Source organism: Chelon labrosus, assembly GCF_963514085.1.
Source record: "Chelon labrosus genome assembly, chromosome: 4".
Taxonomy (NCBI): Eukaryota; Metazoa; Chordata; class Actinopteri; order Mugiliformes; family Mugilidae; genus Chelon; species Chelon labrosus.
Window position 1 is genome coordinate 7605805 of NC_140340.1, and position 23734 is coordinate 7629538.

Genomic DNA, 23734 nt, shown 5'->3' on the forward strand with positions numbered 1-23734 from the left:
AATGCACCCACCCAATGTTTTGTCACTGTCTGGCTAGAACAGGTGAAAGGGATAGCCCCAGGATGCCTTATCTGATTTTTCCGTGTTATTCGGGTAGATGTAAGGCAGCTTTTTAGATGCCTTTGACTGTGACATAAAGTTCAAACACACAAGTGTGTGTACACACGACGCAGACACACACACACACCCTCGGGGTGACAAGAGTGCGTGTTGGCGGTCTCACTCTGATGAGCTCAGACAACAGAGGTCAGATAATGTAGCTTGAAACATCACCACAAAGTCGTCAACGTTAAACCTTGTTCCAAACAACCCGATCTCACACTTACTCTTGATTGTGAGTCAGTCAAACAACCAATATTCAAAACATATTCACACGTCAACACACACACACATATGCGCAGATACTGATAAGTGAGTGTGTTAGTGCGACGCCTTTACTGGGTCAAGTGTTGAGATGGAGATGCACGATAGAGAGCACACACACACGCTGATTCTATTTCACAGCTCAGAGACCGCCGTGTGCCATCGCTGCCAGCAGTGCACAAACACACACACAGCGACACACACTTACACAACCTACCTAAGCACCAGAAAAGTCAATGTACCTGTTTATATGACGGAAGCAGCAAATGGTGTCAACAGCCGTGTTCACAGCATGTGGTCTAATCTACTTCTTATAGTGCTGTAATGTAACGAATTAAATTGAGTAAAACAAAGTAATATCTTTATTTTGAAACTGTTCAAATAAAACTGACTGTAAGATCTGCAGTACCTATGTTGCCTGGGGTGGCTACACAGACAATATGTGCATGTGACAATGCATTTTATAGTTGACGGCAGCGTAACTCATTCATCTGAAGTAGACCACAGAGAGCCCACGCGTCCCTGCTGTTCAATAGTGGCACAGTACCCTCACATACACGCACAGGCAACATTACAGCTGGCTGGTTAATCTGGAGCAAAAGGCTCAGCTCTGGAAATAATTCATAAAGAAAAGGGGATCTATTCCAGTGTGTCTGGTGAATGTAAGCGTCTCTGTGTGTTCCTGTGTGTCGGCGCATGTAAAAGAAACAACACGGTGACACATTTTTAATGTTATTATTCACAAAATATAGTGAAATTAGCAGAAATGATAACCCTGCTACCATATACACCGATCAGGCATAACATTATGACCACCTTCCTAATATTGTGCAGGTCTCCCTTGTTGCTTCCAAAACAGTTGTGACTCATCGGAGAATGGACATGGGCCTTCTGAGGGTAACAGGATGTTGTTAGTGGGGGGGGGCCTTTGAGGGGAGGGGCCTCTGTGGATCATCCCACAGATACTTGATCAGTTTGGGATCTAGTGAATTTGGAGGCCAGGTCAACACCTTGTGCTGTTCTTCATGTTTTTTTTTAGTTGTTCCTAAAGTGTTTTTGTGTGTGTGCCTGTGTCAGGCTGCATCCTGCTGGGGATGGCTGCTGCCATCAAGGAGTGTCATTGCTATGGGGTGGAGGGGGGCGTCTGGTCTGGTCTAGGTGGGTGCTACATGTCTAAGTAACATCCACACCAATGAATGCCAGGTCCAAAAGTTTCCCAGCAGAACATTGAATTGTCACAAGATGGTCAATGTTATTTACTTCTCCTGTCAGTGGTCATAATGTTATGCCTGATTAGTGTATATACATGTGTATAACGCCTCTCTCTCTCAATTTATCTCTCTTCTCAACTCCTCCCCTCTCTTTTATTTCTTCCTCTTCCATATCCAATTACAGGAACAGTGGGGACAAGGAGACGAAACTTCTTGAGACATGTCCCGGACCTGAGTCTCACTCCCTGGGTTTCTCCATCAGGAGCCCACCTCCAGTCTTTACAGCTCATCTTTTTCATCCTGATTCCCGTGACACCTCTCATCCCTGAGCATCCCTTCCCTCCTTTTTTGCAATAATGACATGATGTCTTCAAGGTGTGGTCTTGTTCCTGAACCGCCACACAGACCTTTGCATAGCTTGTTTGCATATTCAAACACACGGGAAGAACTTCGCTCTGTAAAAATGCAGTCTACCATAAGGCTACTTTTAGTGCCAGAGACATCAGATCAGTTACCACCGAGAACAAAGAGCACTTCTCTCTCATGTTCACGAGTGAACAGTGCTTCTGCATTATATTTTTACACTGCTTTTCTCTAGCTGTATGGTGCCAGGCTAATGAGCTGGCAGCTCCAGCGCTGGCAGGCCAGACGAGCTAACCTCAATACCCCGTCTGTGTCAGTATGGCCGCAACACTGACTCCACACGCTGACAACGCAGCTGGTCAATTATTCAGAGATTATACCTTCTCCAAGTCAGACACCAAAGGCAGGGCAGGACAAGGACAGCAAGAGGAGGGCTAAGAAATGTTTCACGGGAAAGGTCCACGTAGGCTTCTCACACTGTCTCGCTGCGCTCTCATTTATGCTAAAGAAAATCTGACCGCAGACGAGCAGCACCCTGCAGAGAGAGAGAGCAGCACTGTACGTACTGTAGTTATGGTTTATTGCACAATTATGCGAGAAGTGAATGTACAGTAGAGCCAAAACAAAATCTCAGGAAGTGCGAATGGTGCCAGCAAAACCAAGAGTTGCTATGGTAACTACAAAGTGCTGTTAAGTAGATGCCCCTGCACACACACACACACACATAAATGCAAAAGCATCAGATCTGTCTCTGAGGAAACATCACCCACACACGGTAGAGAGGACACCTCTTTGGAATCTGTAGGTTCACATCATTTACACACTATTTCTGCTCACGCACATTCAATCTGAAGACTGTTCCTAAAGGTCTGAGATGAAACCACGCGGCAGGAACCGTGTTCTCGGGCTGCGCCTGAATCTATACTCGCCGTTCACTTGACAAACGAGCCGCCCGGAGGCATCAAGGTTGACGAGCGAGGCCGACAAGCCGGCAGATCGATGCTTCCCATCGCAGACGCATGACAGCAACACTCTCACGTACATTCGCACGCGCGCTCACTCACACACACACGTAAAGTCGAGGCCTGCTCAAACATGCACAAACTCCACCACTTCCTCTCCAGACTTCTGCTTTTTAGAGCATGTTTTTGATATAAATGTCAGCTCGGTTCCCAGCCCCGCTGAAACGCCAGTCATCTTATCTTTCTGAGCTTGTAATAATATCACAGTTTTATGCATGAGGGTGAGTTTTATCCAGACTCTGTACCTTAGCTGCGTGCTTGGGCTTGCGGAAGAACGAGGTCTTGGCTGTGAAGAAAGAGAAGTCCTCGCTGTCATCGTCCAGGCTGCAGTACCCGCTGCTCATGCTGTTACTGCTGGTCATGGAGGGGGTCGGCACCGTGTTGACGGTCATGGAGGGGGGAGTCTAAGGACGGCTTCTGGCACCAGAACAGCACCAGGGCGGCACGCTGACAGCTTGAGGAAGTGCCGGGCTGTCTTGAAATGCACGGCTGAAGCGACACTCAGCCCCAGTCAGAGTCCACGCGCATCTAAGTGTCGTTCGCTCATCCAGAAAAAGTCAGCGCTCCTCTGCTGATGCATCCAGAGAGTTTCTGTCCCACCTTCCAGGGGCCAAACAGGTGAACTCGGCTCAGATTCGGAGCACTGTAGGTGCTACCGGAGAGGGGATCAGGAAATAATAGGAGAGTGAGCACAGACGTGTCACTTCCTCTTGACGTGTGCGTGTGTGTGTGTGTGTGCGGTTCAAATGCTCTGACGCCGGTGTCACAAATCCACGCAGACCGTACAGTATATGCACCTGGCACGCTGACACACGGCCTCACGCGCAGATATAGGCTCGCGGCGGTGTCACGGAGTCAGTTTACAGGCTGGTTTCAAGTTAACGCAGCTCACCTGAGAGCACCTGTTATAGCCGCAAACAAACACACGGAAAGCCATGCATGCGATACCGCATCCTGTTCTGCGTCCTGCCCCGTGTCTCTGCGGAGGAACAGACTGTTTAATTCAAGCCCCCGGTTGAAGATGCAGGTCAATTACGCCGGAATTTATTTGTGTAAGCATCCGTCCGTCCCCAGGGTCGAGAGTGAGGAGCCAGCAGAAGATGTTTTGGCTGCAGCAGGAAGATGTTCCCAGATCCTGAGCTAGCTCCTCTCTCCTCTTCGTTCCGTTGCTTTGGCAAAAACTACCGGAGAGACAGCTTCCTCCTACTCAGCTCCTCTCTTTTTACACTCTCCCACTCCTCTCCTCTCCTCTCTGCCTGTCTTTACAGCCGCTTTTCCTCCCTCACTCTCTTGCAACCTTGCTCAACCATCTGTGGTTGAGTGTGTTATCAGCCTGCAAGCTCCCTCCCCCTTCTCCCTCCACTCTCTCTCTCTCTCTCTCTCTCTCTCTCTCTTCCTGCAAGCTGCACCCTGCAGAGCATGGCCACTTCCTCTTGTAGAAGACGAGGCGCACCGCTAGAGAGAGAGAGAGCCGCGGGTAAACAGAGAGAGAAATGCCGATGAGGGGCAGATAGGAAGCCTCGCAGCTCCTGTGTTACACTGGTGAGAGCGCAACTCAGGGGCAGGAAGAGGCTGGCCAAGATGGCTGCTCCGCTGCTGACATTCTGCAGCAGCATGCAACGGTTGACTAGCAACAATCACAACCACCACACATGCGGCTTTTACATAGGGCCGTGCCGTAATTAGGGCTAATTGTGTCGGCGCTAAAACCCGCAAGAGACAGGCGCAGCGTTACAAATCTGCTGCTGATTCCTTTGTGAAAGGGCGCGCTCACGGTGCTTCAGGTGAGAGGAAGAAAATCATGACTGATTGCCCTGGGCATAGAGATTAGAGCGACCTTTAACCTTGCGCTGACCCTACAATCTGCCCTCCGACTCTGGCGGTGACCCCCCTCATCGAAAAGCTACTAACGCACCCCCCGTCACTGCACATGATATTTCTACGCATGTAGCATGATTTTAAATCTGCTCAGACACAATTATCTGCAAGCTTATAAGCTGTGGTGGACGTCTTTGCTGCCAGGATTGTGTCAGCTGAAGACCGATTGCCTGCAGTTCTGCTTTTCACTTCCATCAGTGTAATCAGTAAGGGAGAGGACAGCATGCAGGGGGTGGGATGCTATAAACGTACACACACACACACCCAAAGACACACATATGCGCAGTGAACAACGTTCATGCTGTCTTCAAGTCGATGAAAAACCTGCACCGCGTGTGTGTGTGTGTGTGTGACAGTGGCGGTGAATACTGGGGCGAAAGGGGATCAATTTCTGCTGATGCACACACAACAAGTAACAATAGAGGGGAAACAACTGCACGCACACACACACACACACACACACACCGCCACAGCGGTAAAACAGAGCAAAGAGAAAAAAACAAGGGACTGCAGGAAATAAACTGTCATCTCTCCTCTAGTCTGCGGCGCAGGGGCTCTTTAGGAACCAAATCGGAGTGCGTGCAGCGACAGTCACCGAGTTCACAGACCTCAGAGACAGACTTCATCATCGCTCAGTTCATTATTATCTTTAACTACGTAGTTTTAAAAACTGAAGAGTTGCAGTGGCTGAGCCAAAAATGACAACAAAGATGACATGCAATTATTTGTTGGGGGATATTTAAAGAAATTACAACAGCCTGAACCGTAGTTTTAGAAGTTGCCGCTTGGCACCAAACAAGAGAACAGATTTGTGCAGTTTGTGCATTTCCTCGTGCTCTCTAGAAGCGTAGTACTACCTGGCGCTCTACCAAGGGGGGCTAATTTTGCTTTATCTGGCCCCCCGGGCACCGCGTAGCTGCCAACGCTCTGCAGCCGCACCGCGTGGTCATCCAGCTTTCTCTCGCCTGCGCGCGGACCACAACGCGTGGGTGACTGCTGCTGGGATGCCAAGAGCAGCCTGTAGACTCACACTCTTTCAGGTTCCCTTGTGCAAACGTGTGCTCACACAAACAGAGAGGGAGGCACTATTTGAAAAGTACATACATGTACCGTGTATGGGAATACGGACGCATGAATGTGCAGAAGCGCTTACGATAAAACAGAAGAGGTGAGAAAGTGGGCACGTCAGGATGCCCCACTGGAAAACAGGGGAATGAGGGCGGCAACAAGCGTAATGTAATAATGAAATTAGGAGAGCAGGCAGAAGAGGAGGAGGAGTAGAATATTCTGTCCTGAGAACGTTCTGTGACCAAAAAAAATAAATAAAAAAGCAAATGAGCGCATAAATGAATGCACAAGTAGGCAACCAAGGAGAGACAGGATGTTGTGAAAGCGGAGGATGGTTATGTAAAAGTGCAGGGATGGAGAGGCGCTGCAGAACGAGCGCTACCATTACCCAACCCTGACTCATCTGACTCCGCGGCGCAAACTCACAAAGAGTTCAAGCTCGTCCTCTGAGCTCTCCCTGAAGACGGCACAAATAGTTCTCCGCAGTCCTATTTAAAAAAAAACAAAAAAAAACACTCACCTTGGGCTGAGGAGCCGCGGAGGAGCACCGGCTTCTGGGAGATGGAGTTTCTTCTGGCTTTCTGTCCCTCTGGTTGCAGTCGAGCTGGACCTGACTCTCGCACTCCAGGTGACAGGTGTAGCTGCAGTCTGGTGAGAGAAGAAAGAGTGAAAGGTGAAATCAGCGGCCCTCTAATGTGGCCTGTTTCCTGTCTGAGTGTGAGGTGGAGATTTGTCACCTGTGCCACTTAGAAATTCTGATTTGCTCATTAGTCTCACATTACCCAGAAAACTAGCTCCATCTAGTGGCCAAAGCCAGACTCACACCTATACCAAACTACTGAAAACGCACATTTACGAGCAGAGTTATCAAGAATAGACGCCTGCACATGCAAACAAAGACATGCATTGATCTGAATACCCTAATCGAACACATCTGAGTCCACCTGCATCTCAAGAAAGTTCACGAAGCACATATAAGATCCAGCACAGAACAATTAAATAATGTCTATATAAAGATCTGTAGCAGTGGATCAACTCACTCCGCTTATACATTCAAGGCCAGCCGACAGCGACGCCACCGTCAGCCCTGATCTACTGCTCGGGCCAGAAAAAGAATAGACTGAGCTACTTCCCCCTAAAGCTTCCCCAAAAATACTCCACTGTTCTTTAAATTTTTTTTCCGTTGGTTCCACTTATGTCAGCCTCTGCTTGTTTATGCGCCCGAGGCTTTACTGCGGGCCGCAGGCTTTTCCCACAGCCTCAGATCTCACTTCTCCTCAGCTGGTGAGATAATCCGCAACTACAGAAAATAAAAGAGAGATCTTAAAACTTGCTGAGAGAGAGAGAGAGACGCAGCTCGAGGGAAAGTCTGAGTCAGGTCCCTTTGGTGGTTTTTGGGCTACTTCAAATTAAAAATTAAAAAAAAAAGCAGAAAGGCGACATTCGGCAAGACTTATTAAAAATACAGAAGTACTTCAACGACGCAGACAGCGCATCATGAATGGCTGTTTTTCCCGTCTGCTAACAGAGGGGACACCGCACCATTGCGTCTCTACCACTCAGCATCAGCGCTGTCACCATGGCAACGTGCTTCAGATGACCACCGATGAAAGGGAAGAGCTCTGCTTGCATAAGGCCACTTGGTAGAGTGAAAGGGGTGCGAGGATTGAACTACTGGCCATAAACTTCACGCTAACGCTGGAATGAGACGCGGTGGAAAAACAGAGGGTCTGTTCACCGAAGCAGGGGTCGAAGAAGGAGAGAGTAAAAAAGAGACAGGGGACAGTTTGACAGCACAAGTACGTGAGTGTGACAGAGACCGGTCGGCGGAGTCAGAGGGAGGGAGGAGGAAAGGCTGACTGCCTCGCTGACAGGAGGGATGTGTCGAGGAAAGAGGAGAGTTCAGATAAGGGATGCTCGCCTCATGGCGGCTTAGAGGTCACTGCAGAGAGAAAGAGACAGAGAGAGAGAAAGGAAGCACACAAGGGAAGGGAAGAGAAACTCCTTTCCTGTCCTGCCTTTCCTTCATTCACTCCATCCATCCTCATTCTGGATTGCCTCAACATCGGGACAAGATAAGACGCCTCCGGCAGAAATCAGTGTTTGGGTTGTGATCACTTGGGCAGGGTCTTAAACTCTGATAATTCATGTTAAGGTTAAGATAGCTGCAAGGGAAACAAGTAGAGGGTGGAAACGTTCCCCTGCTCCACACCTACACGATCAGCATGCCAGGGTTCACTTGAAATCCCAGTGTTCCCACACTGATAAGAAACCGTGTTTCGTGAACAAACACACACGAAAAAAATGGCACCTCAGCATTTTCAGACAAAACATTCACAGACGTGTTCAGGGTTGGTCCAGCTCGGATCGTTTCAGCGGCTTTAAGTTCAGCCTGTCCCATGCCTGGGTGAGGAGGTGCGAACACAGGGCCTTGAATTGCGTGCGCGTCCTTAAGATGCAGTGAGCGTGAGAGCCGACGAGCAGGGGGAGAGCTGATCCACCGACCCCCCCCCCCCCTCGCCAGTTTCTAAGGGTCACGCGGTGCGGTGCTGCAGGCGCAGCGGGAGAGAGAGAAACAGTGGAGGTGAATGAAAGAGAAAGTGGAAGAGGACGAAGGAGTCAGCAAAAATGTAAACAAATCACCCCCCTCCTCCCTCCCTCCCCCTTCGACTAAAAATTGGAACTGGTAGCGGGGGGGATTTCCCTTTTCTATTTGCTGGAAAGTACATTGTTGCACAGACAGTCAAATGAAGAAGTTAAGGGTTTAATTTGAAGACCCACACTGGGTTTTTTTTTTTAGGTACTTTTATGTTTTATACACTTCCATGTTTTTATTCCAGAGAAGGGCAGAGACGCCCTTTGACTTCATATCGTCACAGAGCACTTCCCCGAATCAAGGAGGACGGCTTCACTGTGCTCTCTTTAACTGGAAGAAGCTTCACGTACCGTACTGGAAAACTTCAATCACTGTCCATATTGGACTCCTTTAAAAGCATTTATATATTTGAACACAAGCTAATAGCTCAGCTGTCAGTTTTAATAGGTGATCCTTTCAGCCTCATCAAGTTGAGCTCTCATCATCCTTCCACTTGATGTTTCCGCTGTCTGAGGACAAAGGGGCTGAAGAAGAGTTTCTATCGCCAACTCGGAGCCTTAACCGGACTTAAACACCACTGCACCACTGCACTTTAGCCACACAGCTGCTTTAAAATATTGTAAATGTATGTATATACGAGCTACCCCTATTTAAGTTTACATTTCAAGTTTACAGTCTATATTTTATACATTTATTTTGTTTACCTAGCGTGCTACGTGCAATTACTACTGTTTTTACTGTATTACTTTTACTACTGGCTGCAGGTACAAAAAATACATTTCACTGTGCATTGTACTATGTATAACTGTGCATGTGACTTATTAAGATTTTAATATCCTTATTGTGTGTTCTTTAATAGAAATGTGCTTGGTATTTGTCATTCTGTCTCTTGTTTTGTAATTTTTATGATCTACTGACTTTATTCATACGACATGCATGTCAGGTTAACTGGCTGTCTGTCTCTCTGTGTTAGCCCTGTGATAGACTGGAGACCTGTACAGGGTGTGCCCCGCCTCTTGCCCCTTCAACTGTTTTGCCTCACAAGTATTCAGACACACCTCCAGCGCCACAGGATGCGAAGGGATGGCAATGATGCTGTGATCAAGTGGCGCCGCAAAAGCTTGTCGGCGGCGGCATCTGCATCTGTTCTGGAGGAACCGGTGTGTTGTCTCAACATGAAGACGGGCTCTCGTGTTATGTGTCGCCACGGAAGGCCAGTCTCATATTTGCGCCTCCCCCCCCCACTTTTGTCATTCCAGTCTGACTGCTTTTTAACCGTCCGGGGAGAGAGATCCGGGATGAAGATGCAGATAGGCAGGCAGACAGACATGCAGACAAGTGGAAAGAGTAGCGCACAGTATGTGAAGATCTATATGTGGTGGCTGTGTTAACTTCCCCTGCTGCAGTCGGGTCGATAGCGGCCAGGAAAGAGGGAGCTCTGATCGTATTCTGTTTAACCAAGACGGTTCTGTTCCCAAAAAGAGGACACCTTCATGGTTTAGGCTGCCACACACAGGGACATTCTTCAAAGTCATGTTTGTAAATCTCCACTCCCATCTTTGTCTGAAGCTCAAGGAGGCAGAAAATTGTCCCCTTTCAGCTTCATCTACTGAAACCTGAAACGCTCCCGAGTGTAATCAGAAACTGGACTAAGAGATGGGACTTGGAAGATAGGGGATGTGGGTGGCTGTTGTTTGTTTTTTGTTTTTCTCTGAGACGGTGGGTGTGCGACAGACAGGGGCGGGTAAAAACACAGATTAGAAGAGTTTCCCAGGTCACGGAGGATGTCTGCGTGGGACCAGATAGAGACTCAAGGTGGGGGGGGAGGCGCATATTGTGTTTACTCCTCGTCTGGTTGCAGTTGGGGGGGGCGTGCAGCAGTTAGATGGCCGTAACACGGGGGCGAGGATATTAACACAGCCAGTAATGAACCTAAAGGGAGCTTTGGGGGTCTAATGGAGGAGTTAGGAGGAGCTTTAGGGGGGTCTTTAGTTAGTCTGATCCCATCGTAGCCGATTCAGAGCAGTTATCCTTGTCCTCCTGCTGTGCGCCTCACAGGCACATCAAGCTACTCACACTACAGTTGTCCATCCCCTGGCACATTGAGTGATTCATTCACATTGTCTCTTCAAACACACACATTCATACGCCGACGTAGCCGGTGCGACTAAACAAATGTGATCCTAACGAGAAATAAAGTCTGACCCTCTTCACCTTGACATCCGTGCATAACGAGTCTATCTTCCTCTCTCTCTCTCTATCTTAGCGCTTCCATCTGTGCATCTGTGTGCCTGCAGATGCTCTCGCGAATCAACTAGACAAACAGTTAGAGGGGCCGGGCTTTCATTTGTTTTTATAAAGTCTTATTCTTTCCAGGAAGCTGCAAACAAACGAAGCTGAATGCACAGAGTTGCTTAAACTGTGAATATTTTTGTGGTTGGTGACAAATATGTGGTTTTTATTCATCTTGCAGTAGCCTACCCCTGACCGTACAGCAGGATAATTCATAATAAATGAGAAAGGAAGCACAAATTAGTGGAAAAAAATTTAATTCTGCCGGTGGTACAATGACTTGAATTGCAAACGGAGGCTAAATCAAACTGAATAACTGCATGAATGTAGAATAACAACGTCGACTCACTATGTAACCCCCGCACCTTTCAACCACATCCTACGGCATTGATGTCTAAAGGAACTGGCTGAGGCGATCAAGCAGTCAAAGTTTCAACATTATAGGTCATGGTAATTGAATTATCTCCATGGCAACTGAGCAAACGCCATCGGCTCATGGAGGCCCTAAGCTGTGGGCGGAAGCTCTAGAAGAAATGAAGTAAACGGACCTTAGGGTTAAGATTTATTTTGACATGTTTGCTAATTATGTGCTATTTTAAGAAGTTAAAGAATGAATCAATCAAGCATAATGTGTCCGTCATTCTAACACTGGATTTTCCATTTTCCATATTACGATAAATGACATAAGGCTGTTTCTTCCCGTCACGGTGCCTCCTTGGGAAATATCCACATTCCTTCAAAGCTCTCATCGCCCCCGCAGTTTGCGCCACCAGCTTTCTGTTTTAACTTGTTAGCCTCTAAGCCCAACCTGAGAGAACCCCAGATGAGATCACCGGGATTACTTTCTTTCTCCCCGAGAGCCGGCGGCTTTCCTCACATGCTGAGGTTACTCGGTGCTCCTCCTGATGAGTAAACCGACATTAAGTTGTGTGAAACGGAGGGGCGGCCCCCTTTAGGGTTTTGTTTTCGCGTACAGTACACAGCTGACACGTTGGCCACAGTTACGTGAGTCAGAACAGTTTAATCACACACGGCCTGTTAGGGGTTGCACCGACTGGTCGACATTACTGCTGTGCCGTGACGCTTCAAGCAGGAAGTCGACTAGTCGCCGATTGTGTGACAATAACGACATGGACGCCACGGAGAAGACAGGTGAGGAGGCCAGTGGGTCGCTGCTTTGCTGCAAGCTAGCAGCGGTTCATCAAGTGTGTGGAAATACTCCAGTAAAAGAGGAAGCCCATACTACCGTGACATGTCAGTACTGAAATAAAACAAATCTACTAACTACTGCAATGCATCTGAAAAGGCTAATGCTAATGCTAGCAGAGGAACGGTCCAGGTCCTCTGGACAGCAGTCAGCTAACAACTTCACCAAACAGAGAGAAGGAGGCTGCACATTAGCTGCTATACACACAAAGGGCTTTGGAGATATACCATTTTTATCAGACTGCCGGTGCTTATGGTGTTGACGTGGGCTACGGCTAACATTAGCCTGCGTTCAAGCTTCAATTACCTTGCAGAAAATCCTGCATAGCTTCTGCGTAGCTTATGTATTCAGGTCAAGAACAGAGATGTCGTTGCTGCAAAGCATTACTTTCTACTGTGTTTTTATGTGTGACGTCACAGACTGGTCGACCTCGACTTTCACCACGTATTAGTCGACTTTAAAAAAACATCCTACAACCTGTTAACTGTCCCGTCCAACAAGTTGTCATATTCCTTTAAAGTCCACAGCATCTGAGGAAAATATCCCAGACGGCTGGCGTCATCTGACTCTGACAAATATAGTTTGAAGATGCTGCAGAAGAAGGAAGTGAGGGATCCGGTTTGGGCCGGTTCGTTCTTAAAGGGATTAATTGGGTTTCCTTACAGGGGAACGCCGGCTAAATATAGCCACTATCTGGCCGCAGCAGCTCGCTCGCGCCGCTGAAGCCGTTTTGTAAAGCTTTCAAAGCCTGCAGCATGACGTCACTCAGGTGGAGCGGTGAGGTATTGACGGACTGAGTCATGTTTGGTCAGGATCTTATCAGGCTAACACAGGAGGACGCGCACACACATACACACACACACACACACACACACAAACACACAAAGCAACGTCTTAACTCAGCTGTCAGTCTCATCCAGTGAAAGAATCAATGATTCTGCAGCAGCCAACCATTTGTGCTACTGTTGCATTATCTATTCATCAAAAAAAGCAGGGCATTAGTCGGTTCTCTATTTGGAGAAAACATGGGGGGGGGGGGGGGATCGATGCCGTGCAGCCTCCAGCATGCTCAAATTTCTGCTACGAATACGAAAGTCAATATGATAATTCACTTGAGTTGGATCTTCAGCGTTTGTCTGTGTCAGAGAGACGTCTTTCCGGAGCGAGAATATATCATTTGACCCGTTTACTGCGCTGTTCTGCTTTATCCAACCGGTCTGCAGCTTCACACACGATCTTACACACACACACACACACACACACACACACTATGTGCCTCAACACAAAAGCGACGGGGGGGTTTTATCAGCCGTTAGGGGTTCAAACATAGCCAGACTGCTGCACACAATACACAAACATTTTGGCCCGTGGCCGACCTTTGAGGCCAGCCTGTCCACTCAACATGTCCACTCATCCACTTTTATTTTCCTAAAGCACTGACCCCTCTTCCCTGTACTCCCATGAATTGATTCCAATTCCAGTTTTCAGCACTCTGTCATCTCCATACCGCTGTCATCTCCATACCTGAGGTGTTAAGCAGAGATCCGTTGGAGGACGATCGCCGGAGGATTCTCAAGCTGTCACTCCAGGAGCGGGACTTGGGCAGCCTCTTCAGCAGCCGCCCCAGCCGCCGCGACACCTGACCGAAGCAGGCGCTGCCGGCCTCCCCCTCCGAGTCCCCCCTCACCTCCTCCAGACACAGCGACACCTGGCCGAGAAACGTCCTGCCCACCCCTCCGACGCCTTCAACCGCCCCTGACCTGAAGTCCCCCACCCGGGCCTCCCCCTTTGTCGCCGCTGCCGCCGCCGCCTCCTCCTCCTCCTCCTCCTGCCCCGGGACGAGGGGTGCTATCTGTGCCACGGATGGAGCATGGTGGCGCCATCCGGCAGGCACCGTCCTGTGCGCGTAACTGTCGCCGGACCCCCTCTCCTGCCGCCGCTGTCCGGCCCTGTCCCTCTGCGGACTGCCCCAGCGCCAAGCCCCCCAGTGCCCCCCTCTGCCATCCCAGCGTAGCCACTCTGCCACCGGTGCCACGCTCCGAATAAACAGCCCCCTCTCCACACGCTCTGCCACCCCTCCACCTGTACTCCTCACACACTCCACCTAGCGCTCTCACCTGTCTGCTTGCCTTACCCTTGTCCCCCTCTGGCCTACACCCAAACCCTCAGCCCTCAGCGTGCGGTCATGAGCCCTAAATCTCTGTTCTACTTGTCCCCCTCTCGTCCTACTGTTTCTGTATTCTCACTGCTCTCTCTTCCTCTCTCCCTCTCTCTCTCCCCCTCTCTCTCTCTACTGCAGCACCCACACACTCTGCAGCAACAAACAGCTAGCTTAAAGAGACAGAGACCCCCAAATACAACCACTGGCCTGTCTTCTCTGATCTCTCCTCTCTTTCCAGCAACAGGAGCCTTCCTCTTTTTTTTCTTATTCCTAAAGTTACGCTCTCCATTCAGCAGCCAAGGACACCTTCACACATAAACCACGTCACGGTGACGTCACAGTCCCCCCTTGTTTTGCAAAAAAACTCCACGGCCCCAGTTTGACGGGAAGTGAGTCAGCTCGCCGTCTAACCGTCGGACTGTGACATATCTCGTCGGCGTGAGGCACACGCATCACCTGTGGCGTGCGTGCGTGTGGGCCGAGGTGACGAGCAGTCCGCGGCTCATCGACATGCGGCGTGAAAGGGGAGGAGGGAGGAGAGGGAGTCCTCCTCCTGCCTGCCCTACTTCTAAAACCTGAAGGGTTTGGTGGAACAGGACGTGCTCACCAGTTTCACTCACAAGTAGATGACATAACCACAAGCGGTGGCACTTGCTCTGCTCTGGTGCCACCTCTCACCGCGCTTCCTGTGTTGGTTTGGTATGACGGCAAGTCACCTGGAGACCAGATGTTCAAAGAGCGTCTTTGTCGCCTTCTTTTTTCTGCCCCGGCCGCCTCTTCCTCTGCCGTCCTGCTATCAATATCCAGCAAGGGCAACCTAAATATAGCCACTGTTCTGCCATACATACACAAAGAGGAGTGGCGATGCTCAGTGAAGAGAGCTCCAGCTTCATGCCACATATTTCTTAGGTTTTAATCACAGCCAAATAACAATAAGCAGCATGACTGAAGAAAACTCTCTCCCCGTGGAGAGGTAAAAGGCCTCTGCGTCAACGTAGTACGGCGACAGTGCAGAGCCTACGCAGGCCCTAGCGCCGTAGCTGGCATGCACCTCCACAGACCGCAAGAGCTGCGATTGGTCCGTTTGGTACTAGCCTGGTTCCGCTTCAGTATTTCCGACTGTTTCTCCATCTGCGCAATTTTCGATTGATTGATTGTTTTGGATCGATAAAGATGGAACACATCGAGGAAAGGTTAGCTGAGGAGCTTCGGAGATACAAACATTTGTACGACTCGTCTCCGGCGAAATTTCTGCGAAGGTTTCAGTCGCCATTGTTGAAAGTGAAGCAGGAAGTCGCAACTGGCAAAGAAGACACAGCGCCGACTAGCGTTTGGGTGGCGAGCCAGACTGACGAGGCACAAGCATAAATGGCTCGCACCAGCGTTGGTTACGGCGTCCATGTCCTGCAGTACTTTAAATGAGCCTTAAGAAGCTGAAAACACGACCCACAGGAAGGAAAATACCTCATTAAACGAGGGTTATGTGGTCATTTGAAGAACCCGTATGACTCTTCTTCCATTTTAAACACAGGTTCTGTTTGATTTCAGCTTCAGACATGTGAGCATGTAAAGGAATGCTTTGGCTGAAGTCTCGTTCAAGCTATAGTCACGGCAGGTCGGGCAGAGAGGCAGCAATGGTATGCTGGGACAAGAAGGTTATGAGCCGTTTAACACAACCCTCCTCCTATGTTTTCTTCTTCCACTGCGAACTGAGTCTTGGGAAGGTTCCCGAGACAAGGCCTGCACTGTGTGGACCAGGGGGGAAGCGGCAGGACAGGGAGGACGTTTTTAAGTTTAAGGAAATAATGCATTCCCTGGAGAGACGTCGGGAATGTCATGGGTATGAAGAAAGGAGGGCAACTGTGACGGAGGGTGAGCATGTGTGTGTGTGTGCACCGCCTGGAAGACAAATTCACAGTATGCGGTCTTGCGTTGCTTTGCTTTCTCGTTGTGAAACAGCGCTTGAAGAAGCGTCGCTCTCCCGGGCGTTCACCTTGTTGTGAGGAGCTCTGACAAGAGCAGAACAAACCAAAGTACACAGTGATCCACTCTGAACAATCTCTGCAAAACATCGCTATCTGGTGACAGCTACGTAATTGGCAACTATTTTACAATCAATGAGGTCATTCACCGAGCAAAAAACAGACTTACTGCTTTTCTTTGTGTGATCGTAAAAACCGTATTGTGGTTGGACAAAAGGAACGTGAGGGGAAAATGAAGGCTGATGAGATTTGTTTTTGCTTTTTGGGGACATTTTATAGACCACTGTTGTCAAATCTGGTCCATGGTGCAATTATATTTGCCTATTCCATAAACAGAGCGCATGCACTGCCAATACTAAAAATCCCAGAATGCTATCCTAGTGTGTTGGCGTGTCAATCAAAACCAGCAAGCGTCCCTTCCTCCTCTGTTGACATTCATTAGCAACCTCATTCTACCGGTCGTTTTCCGCAAATTCAAGCCACCAATCCCCAAAAATGACCAAATGAAAGCTGGAAAACATGAGCTTACAAGACAGATTATCTGTTCACGGAGCCAACGAGGCCGTAACGAAAGTATATGACATAAGAAGACGCTATGAAACGAAACACCACCAGCCTCTGAAAAAACGGTCTCCATTAAAAGTGAACTCAAAAGTGAACTCTTATTTAAATAAGAAATGACTGCCACTGATATGTCTTTTCTCATGTCTTTACAATATTAACATTCGCTTGTTCCAGATTCAATGTTTAAGCAAAACTTAAGTTTGTTGCGATATGAAATAGTTTACTATTACATATCTGGAGAGACATTCGCAGTTGATTTTTCAATAAATATCGCCGTGCATTTGAGTTTTGCACCCCTGTTATAGACTAAGCAATAAAATATATATATTTCCATGGTATAAAGTAATTTATTCAAGCTTTAATTAAACGTGCACAGCAGCATCCCTTTTGGTTAGCATTTATGAGCAGTTTGTTTGGTTTATAACACACGATAATGCGGCAGAATATAAGATTGGGCATTTAATTGCTCACTTTGCATTCGTCAGCAACTATAACTCCTAACCCTGGCAACACAGAATGATATATAATGATTCAATTACACTTTAACCGATTTAACCCTTACATTGTGTTGTAAGGTTTTAATAGAAGCTTGAATAATTAAATAATGGTTAGATGCAATGTTCGGGGGTTTAAGTGCAACGGGCATTTAAGTGGGAACTGTGTGAAGAAAGTCAGAGACAGAGATTGTAGCGAGGAACAAATCCAGTATGTCTTTAACGCACTAATGCCACAACAGCATGAAAAGGTTTAATTAAATATTAATCTGACGTCTGGCCCTGTCTCTGTCTCTGTCTCTAATCTCAACGGCTCCACTCCTGGGATTTAAAATGGGATTAAGGATGCCGCCATCCCACCTCCCTCAATCACATGACAGAATAAATCAGATCTCTAAATGAGAGAGATTAATGCCAGTAAAAAAAAGACGCAACCTGCCACACTTATCGACACATCAGGCATAACATTATGACCTAATATTGTCTACGTCTCTCTTGTGCCTCCAAAACAGTTGTGACTCGTCAGAGAATGGACATGGGCCTTCTGTCCTGTGGTGTCTGGTAAGAGAATGTTGTTAGTGGGGGGGGGGGGCCTTTGAGAGGAGGGTCCTCTGTGAATCATCCCACAGATATTTGATCAGTTTAGGATCTAGTGAATTTGGAGGCCAGGTCAACACCTTGTGCTGTTCTTCATGTTTTTTTTTTTTAGTTGTTCCTAAAGCATTTTTGTGAGTGTGTCTGTGTCAGGCTGCATCCTGCTGGGGATGGCTGCTGCCATCAAGGAGTGTCATTGCTATGGGGTGGGGGGGCCTGGTCTGGTCTAGGTGGGTGGTACAAGTCTAAGTAACATCCACATGAATGAATGCCAGGTCCAAAAGTTTCCCAGCAGAACACTGAATTGTCACACTATGGTCAATGTTATTCACTTCTCCTGTCAGTGGTTTTAATGTTGTGGCTGATCTGTGTATATTGGCCATATGCTTCATTATTTTATGCCTCCTTAAGGCCTGAGGCCATATATGGCTCATATAGGCTGCATCTCCATACACATAGATCAAGACTGGCGAGCCACTAATCACGTTCTCATCTCGCTCCCGAGACGAGACGTGAAGATCTGAAAACCACAAACGCAGATGAAAGTCAGAAGACTTTACAACGACAGAGCAGCAGACCACAAGACCGAGAGCTGGTGCCTAGACGGACAGATTCCACAGGGCCACAGCTGTCCCGGGGGGGGGACACGCCGCATAGCTGCTCCTACCGGATTCACATGCAGCAAAGCAAAGTCAGCACAGATAGACAGAGGGTGATAAATTAAAGCAAGGCACAGGGAGCGAGGCAGTGAGACAAAGACACAGAATGATGGTTGTTTATGGCTGCAAGGCCTCCGTCTCCCGCTCCCTGTCATTTTCTGGGTGTAGTTGAAAGGAGAGTGCGTGCGCGCCGTTTCTATTTCGGCAGCTTCGGTTGCATTTCTCCCCACAAAAATACCTCCAAGTGCCTGAAATCTGCACGGCCTGGTGACCCCCACGGCTGGTCCTGACCTCTGATGTTTTCTGAGAACAGGGAGCCGAGGTTTGCAGCTGGCAGGGACGCACGGCTAATTAGCCTCATCCATACAGAGGCTACTGAAGAAAAGAAAACTCGGCGAGGGTTTGCGGGGCCGTTAAGGAGCTTGGGCGTGTGCGCGCTTCTCTGGACTTGTGCGCGAACTGTGCTCCAGTAATCTCTGCTCTCGCTCCGATGAGCCCTGGCTAATAGGACACTAAATCAGACAGCGCTGCAGTGCTGGACGAACTCCTGCTCTTATTCTTCATCCCTCACTCACAGGGGCTCTTTCCTCCCTAGCACTTTGTCTCTCCTCACTCCGATCACCCTGCCCACAGCACGTCCACTTGCCCTTGGTCTCTTTCCCCCTATTTTTGTCATCCCTGCTTCCAACCGCTTGTCATTCCCACTCCTTCCACCTCTTCATGCTTGTTCCTCAGTTTCCTCTGCTCCACTCCTGATCCATCCCCTTCCTCCCTCTCTCCTTAACCTCTTTCAATCCTGCTTTCAGTTGCTTTATCTCGCACGGCTCTGCAGCCTCAGCCTCCCCGTGACAGAGCTGCTGCTGACACAATGCCAACTCAGCAGCAGAATGCCCTCATGAACACACACATCCACACACACACACACACACACACACAATCAATGCATGTAAGGTATGAGGACAGAACCGGGCACACAAACGTTCCTCAGACGGAGCTCGGCGTTTCCAGCTGAAAGGACATGTGTGTGTGTGTGTGTCGTTCCACTTTATATATTCAAGGTGGATTAAACACACACCGCCAGATCAACCTGGCTCAGCCTAAACTTTCTGCGAGCTGTGCAGGTGGACGGCGTCTGAACAGATGTGACCCAGAAATACATGTTCTTAACCCCTGCACCACTAAACCAGCCCTCCTTCTCTTTATTAAGCCACTTTATTATATTTCCTTCTTGTTAACTGTGGGTTAAATAAACGTTTCCTTCGTGTGTGTGTGTGTGTGTTTTTTTATGATTGCACCAATGCGCCACTCCGATTCCTACTATCCTTCTTTCCTTCTTCTGAGCCGTGGTTGCAAATCGCAGCTCTGGAAGGACAAGATAATGGGCTCTTTTTTTTTTTTTCTTTCCATGGGAGGATTTTTGGCCTGTGCCTGTAGAGGAAATGTTTGGAAATGTCCTTCCCCGTCACGCTGGCTCGCTCGCAAAGACACACACTTTTTTTGTTTTGTGTACCAACACACAGACACCAGTATGGAAGAGTCCTGTGTGTGTGTGTGTGTGCCCTTCACATAGCCTTATAATCCTACAGAAAGAAGACAAGTCTGCCTGTCTACACTCATCTCATAAAGGGACATAAAACATAAACTGAAAGTAGTCACGTTCCTAAATTGTGTAATGTTAAATGCCTGTGGAGTGTAGTCATTTCCACAAAAAGATGAATGCATGATCTGTGGCAACTACTTACTTTGACACTTGCGTGCCTGCGCGGTGATCTGTCGGCTACAGGCGTCACAGAAGTCCTGCGTGACCGACCTGGTCTCGAACCGGTGTCCTTCTCCCTTCTCGGTCTTCACCCGGGGGTCCATCACGCCCCCTGTGAAGATGGTCCAGGCCTCCATGCGGCGAGGTTCCGTTCGGGCCAGCTTCACGACTCCGGTCTTTCCCTGCGTGAGCCGATCCAGGGGCGGACCGCAGACGTCTCCATTCCGAGAGCCCCGTCTCCCGTGCGGCTCGTCGCGGTGCCGGTGCGTTCTCCTGTGTCCGTTCGCGGCCGATCCGTTCGGCATGACAGCGATGCTCGACCCCTTCAGCGAGGTCCCCCTGCGAGCAGCCGAGTTGTAGTGTGTGTCACAGTCGGTGTTTCTGTTGCAGTCTTTGGTTGCCTGCCAGGTTTGACTTTCCCGTGTCGCGGCGGTGCCCTCATCTCCTCCGCCCGGGCTACGTGGCGCAGCATGACCAGCCGGAGCCCCGCATCCTTCAGCGGGCATCCTTCCTCCTCTCGCCGCCGTCTCCAGCGCCGGACTCGGAGACGACAACTGAGTCCTCGTCTCCCCTTCAGAAGTGCCGCCTCTCCCGTAACCTATCTTCTCCCTGGATGATTTCTTTGACATGCTGAATCTCCTCCTGCCGTCGGACACTTTCAAGAACAGCCGCGGTTCCGAGTCCAGCCTGTGCGGACCCGGGTGCTGCCCCACCACACTCGCGGACGCCATTGCCCCGTTGCCCCTGTAACGCTGGTGTGTTTGTCTGTTTGGAGTGCGTCCGTGTGTGTGTGTGTTTTCGCTCCGTGCCCTGAATGTAAACTCCACTCTCCCCCGCGTGTGTCATGCGTGTAGTAGCGACGACAGGGAACCGACAGATTTTAAATGTCGAGAGCGCGCTCCCTTGCGAGCAACAGGAGCGCGCACTAATCCCTGGGCATAAAGTACGAGTTAGAGGCAGGCTTAATGAAATATTAATAAACACGTCACTGGATATTAACATTATTACTGTAAACCTGTAAAACAAATACTGAAAGTAATTTCACTTTATCGTTTATCTAGTATGTAGTGTATATTTACTTCTATTTTTTATTTCTTGTAGATTTGGACATATGAAAATATAGTAATTTTATTTTACATTATAGTATTGTGTTTTATTTATAATTATTTTCTTAGATTTTTTATTTTTATTTTCTTTGTTTTTTTCCTTTATTTTTTTACTGTCCTGTTTCATTTATTATTAATTATTTTGCTGTCTTTTAATTTTATTTATTTTCAATTTTTTTACTGTCCTTTAATCGTTTCATTTATTTTATTTTTTATTTTTTTCTGTCCTTTGTTTAATTTAACTGTTTAATTTTATTTTTTATTTTTTACTGTACTTTTATTTTTTCATTTTAATATTTTTTTTAATGTCCTTTAATTGTTTCATTTTATTTTTTATTTTTTTCTGTCCTTTGTTTAATTTTATGGTTTGATTTTTAATTTTTTTTTCTTTTTACTGTCCTTTTATTGTTTCATATTTATTATTATTTATTTTACTTTTTTTTTTTTTTACCAAGCCTGTTTTTGTTTGTTGAGCTACTGTGACTAAGCAGTTTCCCTTGTGGATTAATAAAGTCTATCTAAGTCTAATTCTTAAGTCCTAAATGAACTGCCATAAACCAGAACCTACAATCACAGTGACTGGAATGAATAGCTATGACACATAAACATTAGAATTAAGATTTAACTCTGGGAAATATTTAAAAGTCTTAGATATTTTGTGACAAATTTATTGCATAGTAATCGTGAATTCAGGCTTAAGTGAAGCTCAAGTGTTGTGTCACACAAATCAAATACCCATTAAGTAATCATTACACCGTACAACACAATGTCTCTGTTGTTTGTGTAGGCTACTAGAACAATAATCAAATTTTCCACTTTGCCAAAAGCACGTCATATGAGCTGCGAAAAAAAACCACAGTCAGTTGAGCGTATCCCCCCCAACTGATCTGAGAAAGTCCACGAGGACGCCCACACTACGCCCACACTACACCCACACGCTGAGACTTTCATTTTCACTCTCTTTACTTCACAGTGTCACAACGCTTGTTTTTTGTTATTTATTTGGTTATCGGAGTATTTAAGAGTGTAGGCGTAAGAGTGTAGACACACCACTGTGACACTGTCGTCTGTGACCTCAGTGACTTTTAAGGAAATTCACGTACACAGAAGTAGCCACGCTGCCTCTACACTGACAAGAGGGACAATGAAGTGATTTTACTTTCAATTTCTGGCTTGAAAACTGACTCCAGCGGCTCCGATCACATTACATCTCCTTGAAGAAATAATGGAGGAAGCAGCGATCCATTTTCTAAAAGTAAAGTGCATTCAAAGAATTTCCCTGACCTCATGCACATCTCTATAATAAACAACAAAGTCTGGGATTTCCCCAGTGAGACCACACTGGCTAATGTCATTTCAGAGTTATTCTGCTACACACTGAACCAGACTGGGCCCGTGTAGTTCTGTAAAGAAGACACTGCGGTGAGCGCCGAGTTTCCCTGTCTGTGTTTCTTCTCTTTTTACCGCGTTTCTTCTCTTTTTACCGGGATTCCTGCTGATAAAACACACAGACATGACTTATTGTTCCGGTTAAAGATCAACAGGAACAGAAACGAATGAAACATTAAAAAGCTACAGTGCTGTTTGTCTGGAGACTCTTTGACAATCAGTCGTTATCAGTCACAACTCACTCATTGAATCGACAGTGATATGCTGTAGAAGTAAATTCACTATTGAAGTCACGTGACGCCATTTAAGTGATGAGCCAGTAGGATAAAACAGAAGATAACTCAAGTGCTCCTTTCATCAAAAACACACAGAGACAGATTTATTTAGTTAAGCTGACGTGATCCATAGCATCCTGCATGTCAGAAACCCTGATACTATTGTATATAAACAACTTTTTTAAAAGTCATTTTTGGCCTTTCGTGCATTTGAAAGGCGGCAGTGGAGAGAGTACAGGAAGTGATGAGGTGATAAAAAGGTGACACACAGAAATGTCCCTCAGTGGCCCTGACTACCATTCTGATCACGTGTGATCAGTCACGACATTACAACCACGAACCCGTTAAGTAAATAACATGTATGGTTTCATCACGATCTATTAATCTTCTAGGAAACCCACGTCCGGGCATTTACCACCAAGCGTGTGGCACCTCCTTGCATCTTGGTGCCGTGTGTTCCCCAGACAAGTGACTCATAGGCTGCGTTCAGACTGCCAGCCAAAATCCGATTTTTAGCCCATTCAGATTTGAATCGGATCTCGATTTTGAAGTCTGAACATTGACAGATCACATGAAATCCGATTTTTGCCAAACGGTTGCAAACCACATCCAGAGGTAGTTTCATATCGCATTCGTATCGGATATGGACAGATGCGTCTCAGTCTGAACAGCTCCCAACACTCAGATGGGTTTTGACTGTCCGTGACGTCACTTACGCGACGCCAGGCCAGAACCAATGCGCCAGACCGCG

At 47.7% G+C, this 23734-nt stretch overlaps 1 protein-coding gene across 1 annotated transcript in view; it reads right to left on the reverse strand.

The window, feature by feature from the left end:
* Positions 1 to 20947, reverse strand: part of rassf5 (Ras association domain family member 5) — a 28181-nt gene extending 7234 nt beyond the window's left edge. The window contains exons 1-2 of the mRNA XM_084543078.1: positions 20197 to 20947; positions 6426 to 6553 (exon numbers count right to left, since the gene is read on the reverse strand). Of these exons, the coding sequence (XP_084399204.1) occupies positions 6426 to 6553; positions 20197 to 20944 (876 nt within the window). The 5' untranslated portion in view covers positions 20945 to 20947. The remainder of the gene's footprint in view (positions 1 to 6425; positions 6554 to 20196) is intronic.
* Positions 20948 to 23734: the final 2787 nt, after the last annotated feature.